General features: G+C 52.0%; 1 protein-coding gene across 1 annotated transcript; it reads left to right on the forward strand.

The window, feature by feature from the left end:
* Positions 1-2,687: 2,687 nt before the first annotated feature.
* On the forward strand, positions 2,688-11,198 carry PAX4 (paired box 4). Its single transcript, XM_040473073.1, is given in 12 exon segments — positions 2,688-2,773; positions 6,689-6,881; positions 7,218-7,397; positions 7,688-7,903; positions 8,184-8,259; positions 8,866-8,991; positions 9,215-9,297; positions 9,656-9,725; positions 10,187-10,242; positions 10,494-10,632; positions 10,962-10,975; positions 10,977-11,198. Coding segments are annotated over 12 exon segments (1,461 nt in total).
* Positions 11,199-12,458: the final 1,260 nt, after the last annotated feature.

Here is a 12,458-nt window from a genome sequence, read left to right on the forward strand (position 1 = left end):
TCGAGATAAAAACCAAACTCCACAATAATGGGGCTATGCCAAAGGGATACAGGGGTCAAACTGAAAGAGCTCCTAATGGCCAAAGTTGGAACAATTTGAGCAACAAAATAAAGTAGTACGCTGGATTATAATGCAAAGAAAAAAATAATTATCCACAAATCCATATTGATATAAAGAAATTATTGAATAAATAAATGGGAGGGAAGAGAGAAATCTCCTGGGCAGCAGAAATCCCAACGATTTATGTAGATACTCCACCCTTGAGCTGAAAACATAACTCCCCCCTCAAGTGTGAGGACTTTCTTCAGAAAAGCACTGTACGGAAAGGAGACACATGAGTAACTTCAGTGGAGACACCTGACAAACGCTACCTCAGCCAGGTGATCAAGGTCAACATCAACAGAGAGCTGTCATTTGACAGCATGTACCCTTTTTTAAAAAATTTAAAAAATTTATTTTTGAGAGGGGGGAGAGACAGAGCACAAGCAGGGGAGGGGGAGGAGGGGGAGGGGCAGAGAGAGGAAGACACAGAATCTGAAGCAGGCTCCAGGCTCTGAGCTGTTAGTACAGAGCCCGACGCGGGGCTTGAACCCACAAACTGCAAGATCATGACCTGAGCCAAAGTCGGAAGCTTAACCGACTGAGCCACCCGGGAGCCCCTGACAACATGTACCCTTACCATAATGTGATGAGAATGGCACTTACCTTTTTTGGTCTTCCTCAAAACTCATAAGCCCAGTGTAACCATTAGGAAAACATTAGGGACTCCTAGGTAGTCCAGTTCAGCTCAGGTCATGATCCCAGAGTCCTGGGGTAGAGCCCGCAACAGGCTCTGTACTGAACAAAGAGGCTGCTTGGGAATTTCGAGTGCGCGCATGCGCGCTCTCTCTCCCTCTGCCTTTCTGCCTCTCTCCCCCTCTCCCCAACTTGCACACACCCATGTGCACACCCTCTCTCTCTCTCAAAAAAAAAAAAAAAAAAAAAAAAATCAGACAAATCCCAATGGAAGGAAGTTCTACAAAATTTTCAAAGTTACCAAAAACAAGAAAAGAAACAGAAATTGTCACAGCCAAGAGAAGCCCAAGGATACATGGCAGGTAAATGTAAAGTGGGGTCCTGGATGGCTCCCGGAAAGGGGAAAACCTGAGGAAATCTGAATACAGAATAGGTTTCAGCTAATAATAACATATCAGTGTTGGTTTATTAATTACCACAAATATACAATATTAATGTAAGATATTAATAATCAGGGAACCTGGGTGTGAGGTATATGAGGACTCTCTGTATTATCTTTGAAAGCTCTCTATAAATCTAGGACTGCTCTAAAAACATAAAGGTTATCAAGTGTACTTAAAACCCTGGACTGCTATTCTGCCTTCCCAGATCCCCTACCCCTTGCAACCTGGGGGGGGGGGGGGGGGGGGGGGGGGGAAGCTTTGGGGAGCATGGAGCTGCCGGTCTCCTGGGAACAGACTGGATTTCAGGTTACTGGGTGGGTGTGAAGGCCCAGCCCGAGCGCAACGCCTTCCCCAGGGCTGGTGCCCTTCCTCACCGGCAGGGCTGGTGCGCATGCGGACCCGAGCTCGCACTCCACAGGCTGCGCGCAGAGCATTGTCTGACCGCCCCGGTCGGCTGGGGTCTGAGGCGCGCGCAGTGCTGGTCCCGGTGGCTCTGGGCTGGGCTCTTCGTCGCCTGCCCTTCAGGTCCCCGTGGGTTTCCTTGCCTGGCCTCCCTGGGCACTTGGTTCTAACGTTTGAACTCTCCGGCTCTCTCCAGGGGAGTGCAGATTCCCCACCCTACCCAGCGAAGCCCAGTCCTGAGAGAAACATGGGGAAGGGTTGAGCTCAGAAGCTAGGGGCTCATGGTAAAAAGGAGGTTGGGCAAGGGGGGCATTTTCTGTGCCCCAGTTCAAAGCCACAGTTGGGAGGACGGGCCCTTCACTGCCTCCCAGGCGCATTGGGAGGGAGGGAGCCAGATAGTCAGCGTTCTAGAAACTGAGCGAAAAAGAGCAGGGTCTGGGTGGGGAGAGCAGGATGACTACATCGAGTTTTGACAGTGAGGAGGGGTTGCAAATTCAATGTCAAGCCTAGGAATATCCAGAGCACTTGAAGATTCCCCATGTTTTTGTAGCAAGGAAACTAGTGACCTTAAACCAGGAGGCAAGCGCTGCCAGAGAGGGATTTTGGAGAGGTGGCGGTTAACAGTGCGCTCTGGAAAGCTGAGGGTTGGTATGAGATGGTGCTTGCTGGAGAGAGGGAAGATGCGAGACAGAACCCCACAGCCTACTAACAGATGCCACAGAGAGGGGTGGAAACAGCCTGGAATTGGTGTCACCTCCCCCCGTGAGTGCCAGAAACCCCCGGTGAGGCGTCAGACCAAAGCCGCCCGCCCGCCCCGGACTCCGCACTGGCTGCGCCCTGCCCTCTCCAGCTTTACGCACGAGCCTGTCTTGTCTTCTGGCCCCTCGAGGAGGGCAGGGGACTTCCTACCACCTCTCCTGAGGACAGATCTTTTCCCACAGCCACTGGGCTTTATACTCAGAGGTCCTGAGGGCAGAAGAAGCCAGCAGTTGGGGCTCTGCATCAGGGTGAGGGACAGGCTGGAATGGCCACGGGTGGCCTGGAGAGGGGCGCACAGCCTGGCTGGCGGGTGGCAAGACCTCTGAGTTAATGTATAATTTCGAGCAGATGGCGGGGGCTGGTAGCAGCCTGGTCCTAGCTAATGAGGGACAATTAGCCCCAAACCTGGTGGGGGAGGTTGAGAGAGTCAGACGGTGAGGGCAGATATTTGCTCCTCAAACAGTCTGGTGCGCTGGGCAGAGGGCTGAGTGGCTGAGCCTTTGGGCAGGCTAGGCCCCCCTGCCAGGGCCCTTCCTCTCTTTTCCCTCCCCTCATCATCTCTGGGTCGAAAGACTCTGTTTGTTCAGACCCAAGAGCATGTTGTAAAGGTGGGGGGGGGAGGGTAGTTTATGGGGGAAATCGCTGCCACCACCATCTGCCAGGGCTTGTCCCTTCTCCCCCTGATACCCCTATCTCCACCCTCATGCAGCTGTCTGTGAGAATAGCGGGTCAGGACCTGGAGACTTGTGCCCCCAGATCAGGGGCAGATGTGGGGGGAAGGGATGAGGCAGAAAAGGAGGACTAAGGGCAGGACTTCCATGGGACCCTCTCTCACCCAGGCATGGCTGAGTAGAGTGAGCAGCCGACCCAGCTGCCCAGAGATTGAATGGGCTCTATGGGCACTAGAGTATGTGCTGTCCTACCCACGATGCAAAAGTCACGTGCTACAGTCTCCCCCCATGGCCAGGGGCTCTAGGCCAGCCTGAGGGTGCTGAAGGAGGCTGAAGAGGAGGGGAGTACAAATGGAGGTAAGACAGAAAATCCATTTCTGTGACACATTTGGCCCTGTTTTGAGAACAAGTGTTCTCAATCCTAGGATCAAGCTGAATGTACAACAACCCCCCCCATTCCTCCCCAAAACCAGAGCACTGGCCAGCGAAATCCATTCTTCCACCCTCTGGGGCTACTCTTATTGCCCTACACCCTACTTACTTTCAGCCTGACTTCTGAGAGGGTTTCACAGAATCCAAGGTATGGAATGGACCCAAAGGACTTCCCATGTTGATTTCTTCATGAAGGATCTGCCCAAAACTATGGTGGCCATGAAGCTTCCATTGCTAGGGCTGTGTTTCTTTCACCTGCAGCATCCCACTCCAGAAGAACCACCTAGCCAACTACTGGTTTCCCCCACCCCAACAATGATCCAGATAACCTTTGGTGTCCTCTGTGGAAACAGGAGTGTCATTTATAACATAGAGTTTAATAGCACCAAATCCCTAGTAGAATGGAGCCTGCTGACATCTAGAGATGGAGAGAATAAAAACCAAGCTTCATTCCTCCTCATAAACACCCCACTTGCATCCTAACTACCCTTAGAGGCTCATTACCATCACCACTGTTGCCAGGGTTCTAGTCGAGGGTCCCCCTATTTCTAGGCAAAAATTCACCCTTGGTGTCACCTCAGTCAAGGAGCCAATTGGAGCATTGGTGAAGATGCTCTCTGGAGAGAGCTGGTGCCGTGTGACACGTGCTTTTCTACATGTACCATCGTTCTCTCAGAGAGTTAGAGGTCAACTTGGCCAGTATTCGGTATCAGTCTATATACCCATTTATCTTTGCTAGTAATACACACAAGACCCCGGAGTTGATCCCAGACCCCTGGCGTGTGCATTCTGGCTGGGAAGCTGTCTGTGGTTCTGGAAGTCACCTTTGGGCTTCTGTGCATTCCAAGCCTTGAGGATATAGTCTGAAATTCCCCCATCTCCATATTCTCCATTCCCTTCAGGAGTACTGGCCCCTGAGTGGGTGCACTCTGGGTCCAGGGGGGCCTGCATGGAAGATGGCTCTGTCCCTGCTTTATGGTGGCAGGTAGACACAAGATGGGCTCTGAGGACTTCCCATGGAAGGACAGAATGGGTCAGTGGCTGTGGTTTGCTCTGCCTCGGGGCCGGTGTCTGTCAGCCCCATGCACACCTCCCTCCTCCTCTCTCCTCTGCTCATGGCCTGTGACATCACTGGCTGCTCCCAGAAGGCCGCCCTCTGTTCCTGAGCACGGGCTCTCTGTAGCTCTGGACCCCCTGGCAGGACTGAAGCAGGAGCAGAGTGGAGGCTGTTACTAGGACCAGACCACCATCACCCCTGGAACCTGCAGGGGTCTCAGGAGCCCAGCACAGGAGACTGAGACCCTTCCACTGAAGCACCCACCTCATTGCCTCCACACAGGTAGCTCACCTACAGGCTCATTGTCTGCTCTGCCTCCCATGCTGTCTCCATGTCTTTGTGTGACCAAGCCAACTTCTCTCCCCTTCTGTCTTTGCAGCCTAGCGCCTTCCTGCCTCTCCAACTCCTACCCTGCTTTTCCAACTTGTGAGCATCAGTTCTTTTCCCAGACAAGTTATTATGAGTGCTGGGAAGGAGTGGGTGGCTGTTGGGAAAGGTTGGATGTGGATTTAAGTTTGGATGTGGAACCTGAGTCCCCACTCCTCCTCTGAGCTCTGGTCACTTAGAGGGCACACAGTCATTTCAAAGGCTCGGCTGGTATCCTGAGCTCCCATATCCCACTGCCCGGACAGAGCCCTTTGCATTCTTGACTCTCCTCTCTCCATTGCTTAGCTGGCAATCGCACCTATGGGAAGCAGGGTTGGGGGCAGAGAAAGAGCCCCACGATGAGGAGCTGGAAATGTTGTCTTCTGGTGAGGGACTGGCTTCTAACTAACCCTCCTTGAGTTTTGTTCCCTGGGTGGTCCCTGATTTGTGGGAATGCCGATCCGTGCCTCGGCTTTCTTTTTGGAAAGATCTCTGCCTTCTTTCCTGACTTTCTGGAAAGATGAGAGCTCAAAGGGGAATGTGCCTCTACCTGTCTGGAGAGGAGTGAGTAAAAGCCAATTCAGCCACCGAGTTGAAAAGCGGCTCTGGATGCCATAATCTGTGAGTTCCCTGTTTCCCCCCTGTGCTTCTCTCCTCTTCCCGGCTGCACTGTAATCTCTTGGAGGGCAAAACCCTTGTTCCTTTCTTTTCACTCCCTTCATCCTGAACAACCAGCAATGTGCTGATGGTTAATACTTTATTCAGCAAATAATTGCAGATTAGTTAACTGAGCCAAGATGGCATAGTTATTACAGGAAAGTTCTATGCACAAGCTATTTCCTGGGGTGACCTCTAGCCCTGCCAGGGTTCCAGGCATGAAAAGAGGTGGTTTCAACTCCTGTTACTTGCTGATGAAAGCAAGAGAGACAAAGCGTCCCTTGTTGCTCAGAGACTCTCCTGTGCTCACAATGTATTGTGTCACCATGCAGCTCTCTCCTATTCCTCGCTCTCTGCCTTCAACATGCTTTCCATAAGTGTTAGTTCAACGAGTGAGTGTCTGATCCCAAGGAATTGGTCTCTGAGACTGAAGCTCCTTCTCTGTGAGATCTAGAACTCTCCAGAGTTAATAAGAACAACAACCCCAGCAGGTTAGAAGATGCCAGGAGATGTGTCTTCTGAGAGAAGCCAGGAATTCATGCTTGTTCGTCAATACTTCCAGTGGGTGGAACCAGAACCTCGATTCCCCAGGCCGGGGTGGGGGGGGTACGGAGCCCCTGTGTTTCCCCAGAGGTCCCTGGAGAGTACAAAAAGAGTCAGGAGCAAGACCTCCCAGGGGAAGTTTTCTGAGGAAAGCTTTCTGGTTGGTGGTTTGGAGAAACTAACCTTAATAGCTTCCTGATAGTGAAGGCAGAGTCTTGAACCTGGTCTCTAACCTCAGACCAAGGCAATTGGGATCTTTGGTCACTGATTGTCCTCTTCTGGCTAGGCAGAATATTCTAAGGTTTGGGTTTTGACCCTATTGAGACTGAACTTAGGAGGCCCAAGTGCTGAGAAGGCTTTTGAGGGCTTTTTGTCTCTGAGACAACAGGTGTCCATTTGCAAAAGGGAAAGGCATGAGCGTTTGGGAGCATAATCCTTCTCCACCTCCCTGAATTCTTATAATGAATGTGTGAGAAGTGAGAACCCTCTCACCCTCCAGGCCCTTATCAGGTCATCCAGAAAGATCCAGTCCTCTGCTGGCCCTGTGATGTATTAGTTCATCACAGAAGGGCATAAGTAAAGAGAATTTGGATTTTCTCAGCCAACCTTCTGGCAACTTTTAGAAACGTGGCCCTCTATCACAAAACACTAGAACCCAAGACGGTTCTGAGCAAGAGATTTCACCCAAATAACCTCAATCATTGTAGACCGAGCTCCAAGACCAAAGAAGGAGCTCCCAGGAGGAACCCCTTGCCCCAGTCTTCCCAGTTCCTGCCCTTCTGTGACAAGTGTCAGCGTGGAACATGCCACAGGATGGTAAGACACCTGGGAGAAGTGGGAAGAACAGGTTGGTGCAAGGAGGGAAGGTATATCTCAGGGCCCTGCTTTCATCCACATGGTTTCCATGCCCTTGGCCAGTGTTCTGGGGGAGTTTGGTTCAGTCACACCCTGCTTCCCTTAGATCAGTGGGGTCAGTGCAAATGGCCCCAAAGCAAAGACTCAACTATGAGCCACCTCCCAAAGAAAGTGAGAGCTGGGGGACCCTGGGAGCAGAAGGGGAGCAGTCCCCTGGGGAGAGGACTTTCTGTGTGGTGGGAAACCAGACTTGAGGGGCCTGAGTAACCCTCCCCAAGAGGGTCCTCCTTGCCACAGGTGGGCCGGGGAGAGGGGAGATGTGTGGATGCCTCCTTCTCATGTCCAGGGACCAGCAGTGTGAATCAGCTGGGGGGGCTTTTTGTGAACGGCCGGCCCCTGCCCCTGGACACCCGGCAGCAGATTGTTCGGCTGGCAGTCAGCGGGATGCGGCCCTGCGACATCTCACGGAGCCTTAAGGTAGTATGCTTTACCAGGTGATGGGGACAAGAAGCAGGAACAAAGCACCCTCTTAAGGCAAGTCTGAGGCTGTTGCAGACTCTGAGGGCTTTCGAGGCTTGGGCTACTTCCTAGAAGACCCTCTTGGGGCCTGGGATGGGGAGCTTCAGGCTCCCAAAGGTGAGGCTGAATTCTTAACTCTGCAGCCTGGTCCAGTAAGTCTCACTTTGCCTTGGAGCCTCCTGCTGCCCTAGGGACACTCACCCTCTGCCCATCATGCCTTACCTGTCCTTGCTTCTTATCTGACCCAGGTATCTAATGGCTGTGTGAGCAAGATCCTAGCGCGTTACTACCGCACAGGTGTCTTGGAGCCCAAGGGGATTGGGGGAAGCAAACCCCGACTGGCCACACCCTCTGTGGTGGCTCGAATTGCCCAGCTGAAGGGTGAGCGCCCTGCCCTCTTTGCCTGGGAGATCCAACGCCAGCTCTGTGCTGAAGGGCTTTGCACCCAGGACAAGACTCCCAGTGTAAGTGCCCTCCCCTCCCTGCACCAAGGCTGGTGAACAGGCCGTCTGGGAAGAAGATCCCTTCTTACTTGGCAATGAGGCCATTCCAGCCTGGCAGGGCAGGGTTGCTGGGCCCCCTTCTGTAAAGTGGGAGTGGCGAGATAGGAGAGAAGAAAGGAGGCTTCCCTGGGAAAGATGTGTGGGCCAGGACGGAGGAGAGAAAGGCTACTGGGGAAACATCCTCAGGATATGACCCTGGGTCTGTGCACCACCTCCCCTCTCAACACCCTGACACCCCCAGGTCTCTTCCATCAACCGAGTCCTGCGGGCACTACAGGAGGACCACCGACTGCCCTGGGCACAGCTCAGGTCACCAGGTGGGTCTTGGAGCTGCAAACGTAAGCATTTTACAGGGATGATCAGAGCAAACATAAGCATCTTACAGTTGGCAAAGCCCTTTCTTGTTCTTTCTTGGATCACCCTCACTGACAACAAGACAATAAGGAGGGCCTGGCAAGGAGTATTGCTCTCTCCTGGCAGAAAAGAACTGAAGCTTAGAGAAGAGGAATGGCCTACCCAAGGTTACCAGCTAGTTGTTGGCAGGTCCTGTGACAGAATTCAGGTCCTCTGGCCCCTAGGTTCACAGGATCTGCCAAGGAAGAGGCAGGGCTGGACCTCCCACACCCTCCCTATGCCTCATGCACAGCCTCTCAGAGTGCTCTTCACATTCTGTGGAATCATGCAAACCTGGGCCAACCTTGCTGCTGTTTCCCCAAACACGAAGCGTGCACTCAACCATGGCATTGGGAGTGCCTCCCACTAAGTGCCCCTTTAGTAACCTCCAAGAAACTGTGAATGCCCTATGAGCATGGCTCTGCTCTTATATCCATGTTGTCCCTTATCCATAGCCCCAGGGCCTTGGGAACCCCATCTGATGAGAAGAAGCATCACAAACTGCTACAAGCCACTGTCCCCCTTTACAGATGTTTTGACTCCAGTTCCTCACACTCCCCGCAGTGGCTGTGAGGTTCCTCGGGGTCCCCACCCAGGGACTGGCCACCGGAATCGGACCATCTTCTCCCCAGGCCAAGCCGAGGCTCTGGAGAAAGGTGCCAGGGCTGGGGCAGACAGCAGGTGAAAGGGCGCTTGGTGTGACACAGGCAACGGCCCTGTGGCCTGTGGGCAAAGGCTGAGAATCGGAGGCTGTGGGTGGCCTTACCTTAAGGAGGAGGGTAGTTTAGAGTCATAGCAGGTGGGAATGGGGCCTGAGGGGGAGATCCATGCCTTGCTCCTCTCCCTGTGACCTTATTACTTGAGCTTCGATCTCTGCAGAGTTCCAGCGTGGGCAGTATCCTGACTCGGTGGCCCGTGGAAAGCTGGCCGCTGCCACCTCTCTGCCTGAGGACACGGTGAGGGTGAGTGAACTCTGCCACACAAGATGCACAAAACTCAAGAACAAAGACTGTGCTGAGGTGGTTTTGGGTTCTGGTGAGGGGCAGATGGCGGGGAAAAGGTGGAAAGAGATTCGTTTGTAGAAAAAAGTCAGACACAAGACCCTCCTTGTTCTCCTTCTGCCGATTCCTCTCTTCTCTTCCCCACTCCAAGCCTTTGAAGTGAGGAGGGGGACAGCGAACAAAGGCCAGAGCAGGGAGGAGGGACATCAGGTCTGAGGAAGGGTCTGTGCTCTGGGTCCAGACCAGAAACATGTGATGAGAGCAGTAGGTGCCAGGTAGCGAAGGGCACAGCCAGCTACACCGTTCTGCTCTCCTTCAGGTCTGGTTTTCCAACCGAAGAGCCAAATGGCGCCGACAAGAGAAGCTCAAGTGGGAAATGCAGATTCCAGGTAATTTTCCTGCACATCCATCCTTCCATCCACTCATCTACCCACCCATCCTTCCATGCATCCATGCGTGCATGGATCTATCCATGCATCCATCCGCTCACCTATCCATCCACCCACCCACCCACCTGTCTGTCCCTCCACTATCCATCCATCCATCCATCCATCCATCCATCCACTAAACATTTACCTGGCATCTTCCATGTGCCAGATTCTGTGTTAGATGCTCAGCATTCAGAGTCTCTGCTCTTTAGGTCTGCACTGCCCCGTTTACCATCCCTGACATTTAATCCTTCTTCCCCAGTCTCCCAAGGGCCTGCCTTGGGGAGGAAGGCAGTTTAGGGTTATAGCATCCATCTCCTCCCATCCCTGCCAGAAGTTGCCATCTTTCTTAGAACCTCCCCGCTATTCCCCGCTCCCCAAACATATTCCTCCTTCTGAGTGGATCTACTCTCACCTTGTAGGTGCTTCCCATGTACCAACTGTGCCCAATGCCTCCCCTGGGATCATCTCTGCACAGGTATCCAGGAAGAGAGGGGAGTTTGTGAACTGGGAAGACAAGGGCTCACTGCTTCTCCCAATTCCTGACTGCTCCTGGTTCCTACAATTCACATTTCAGAAAGCACCATGCTCATAGTCTACTATGTGAATGGTGCCCTCTAGAGTTGTGCAGGAGACAGTTGGAGGCATGGGGACAGCCTTGGGGCCCCAGTTCTGCTAAATAGGAGGCATCACTGACAACTGAGGGTCTCCTCTTACTTTTCGTGGCAGCCCCCTGGGAGTGTGTCTTCAGCAGTCCTGCCTGCCCTGGAATCCTTGGGTCCCTCCTGCTATCAGCTGTGCTGGGGGACAGCACCGGACAGGTGTCTGAGTGACAACCCGCCCCAAGCCTCTCTCAAGCCCTGCTGGGGTAAGAATCCACAGGCCAGGCCTCACTCCTGCAGGGTGTGGGGAAGGCTTACTCCTTGACCCGCAAGAGGGCATGGATCTCCAGTTGGGGTCACCAAGGGAACATTGATACAGCTTTCTTCATTCCTTCCATGGCCTACAAGGTTAGATGCTAACACCCGCTGAGTCTATATTTCCACTGACAGATGTAGAAGGAAAAGGGGGTTGGATTGGGATGTGAGTGTATATATCCAGGGTAGAGAACTGATATCTGTCCCTCTCCCCACCAGTGACTTTGAGGGGTGGGGTGACAGCAACAAACCCAAACTCACCCTCTCTTTGTCTCTGCAGGCCACCTGCCTCCTGCAGCTGAGCTCCCTGGATTCAGTAGTGCTTTGCCATCCTTACCCTTCCTTCCACTGCCTCCGTGGCCAGTGTTGGTGCCCCTGCGGCCTTGCTGTGGTCCAGCTCCCCACCCCTGCAAGGCCTGGAATGAGGGAGGAAGGCCAGAGTGGAAAGGAGATGGGGTGGGGAGGATCTAATATCATCCTGCCCAAGCAGATTACTGGTTCCTCTTCCTTCCTGTGACTCTTTCTCCTCATCTGTGGACCCGGTCTGGTCCTGTCTCACTGCCCCTTCTATGCGGCACCTGTTTGGAGGGGCTGGGAAAGCCGTGCCCACTCACGCTGGCCTTAAATGGCCTCTAGTTGGCAGGAATAAAAGCATTTTTTTAATTAGCAGTACTTCCTGTTTGTGTTTTTCCCATGAACATTCATACTCCCACCCCTACTTTTAACAATGATATAATTTGCTCTATATCTAGCTAGCTAGCTAGCTGTCTTTTATCTTCCTATCTTCCAATCTATCTGTATGATCTCTTTATGTATGTAACTATGTATGTATCTAGCTGCCATCTTTTTAATTTATCTATATGTTTATGGAACTATCTACCCAATCTGTCTAATCTATATATTCATCTACCTGGGTGTATATCTACATATGTATGTAGATATGTATCTATATTAGTGTGGACACTCACACACTCATATTGTGCCCACACACACACTGATAGTACATCATGGCATGTCACTTTTAAGTCCCAACAGGTATCTCCAAAAATAAGGGACTTTTACATAACTTTTACATAACATATTACACAAATATATGTTTTACATAACATATACAGTAATTCCTTAATCTAAGGAAATAGACATTACTTCCTTAATTGCATGTGTATTTTTTGCAAAGCAGCAGAGTGGCAATGCCATCTTTCATACTCTGTCCCTTTATACACACCCCTGGGGCATGTTCGCTTGCAACTTCTTGGCAGTAAGTTTCACATCTTCTCAGTTTTGTCTCTCTGCAAAAAAAAAAAAAAAAAAAAAAAAATCTGGCTCCCCCTGGGAAGCCTTGGTATGTAGAGAAAGAGGGGGAATATGGGGAGAATGGGGTGAAGAATGGGATATTTTGAAGAATAATATCCAAATTCTTTCCCTTTTGAAGAGCAGGGGCATGGACTGATAATGGCTGATGGCACAAAGCGGGATAAAAGGAGTGGGGGCACGTTTGTTTTCTCTCATCTGGGAGTGCTACTCATCCAGAAGCTATCTTCATCAAACACTCTAGAGCTGTGCTCTGCAATAAGTAGCCACCAACCACATGTGGCTATTGTAATGTGACTAGAATTAAGTAAAATGCTGGGGCACCTGGGTGGCTCAGTCGGTTAAGCAACTGACTTTGGCTCAGGCCATGATCTCATGGGTCACTAATCTGAAGCCCTGGGTTGGGCTCTGTGCTGACAGCTGAGAGCCTGCAGCCTGCTTCAGATTCTGTGTCTCCCTCTCTCTC

This window comes from Herpailurus yagouaroundi, unplaced genomic scaffold, assembly GCF_014898765.1.
Source record: "Herpailurus yagouaroundi ecotype Mexico unplaced genomic scaffold, PumYag 100, whole genome shotgun sequence".
Classification (NCBI taxonomy): domain Eukaryota; kingdom Metazoa; phylum Chordata; class Mammalia; order Carnivora; family Felidae; genus Herpailurus; species Herpailurus yagouaroundi.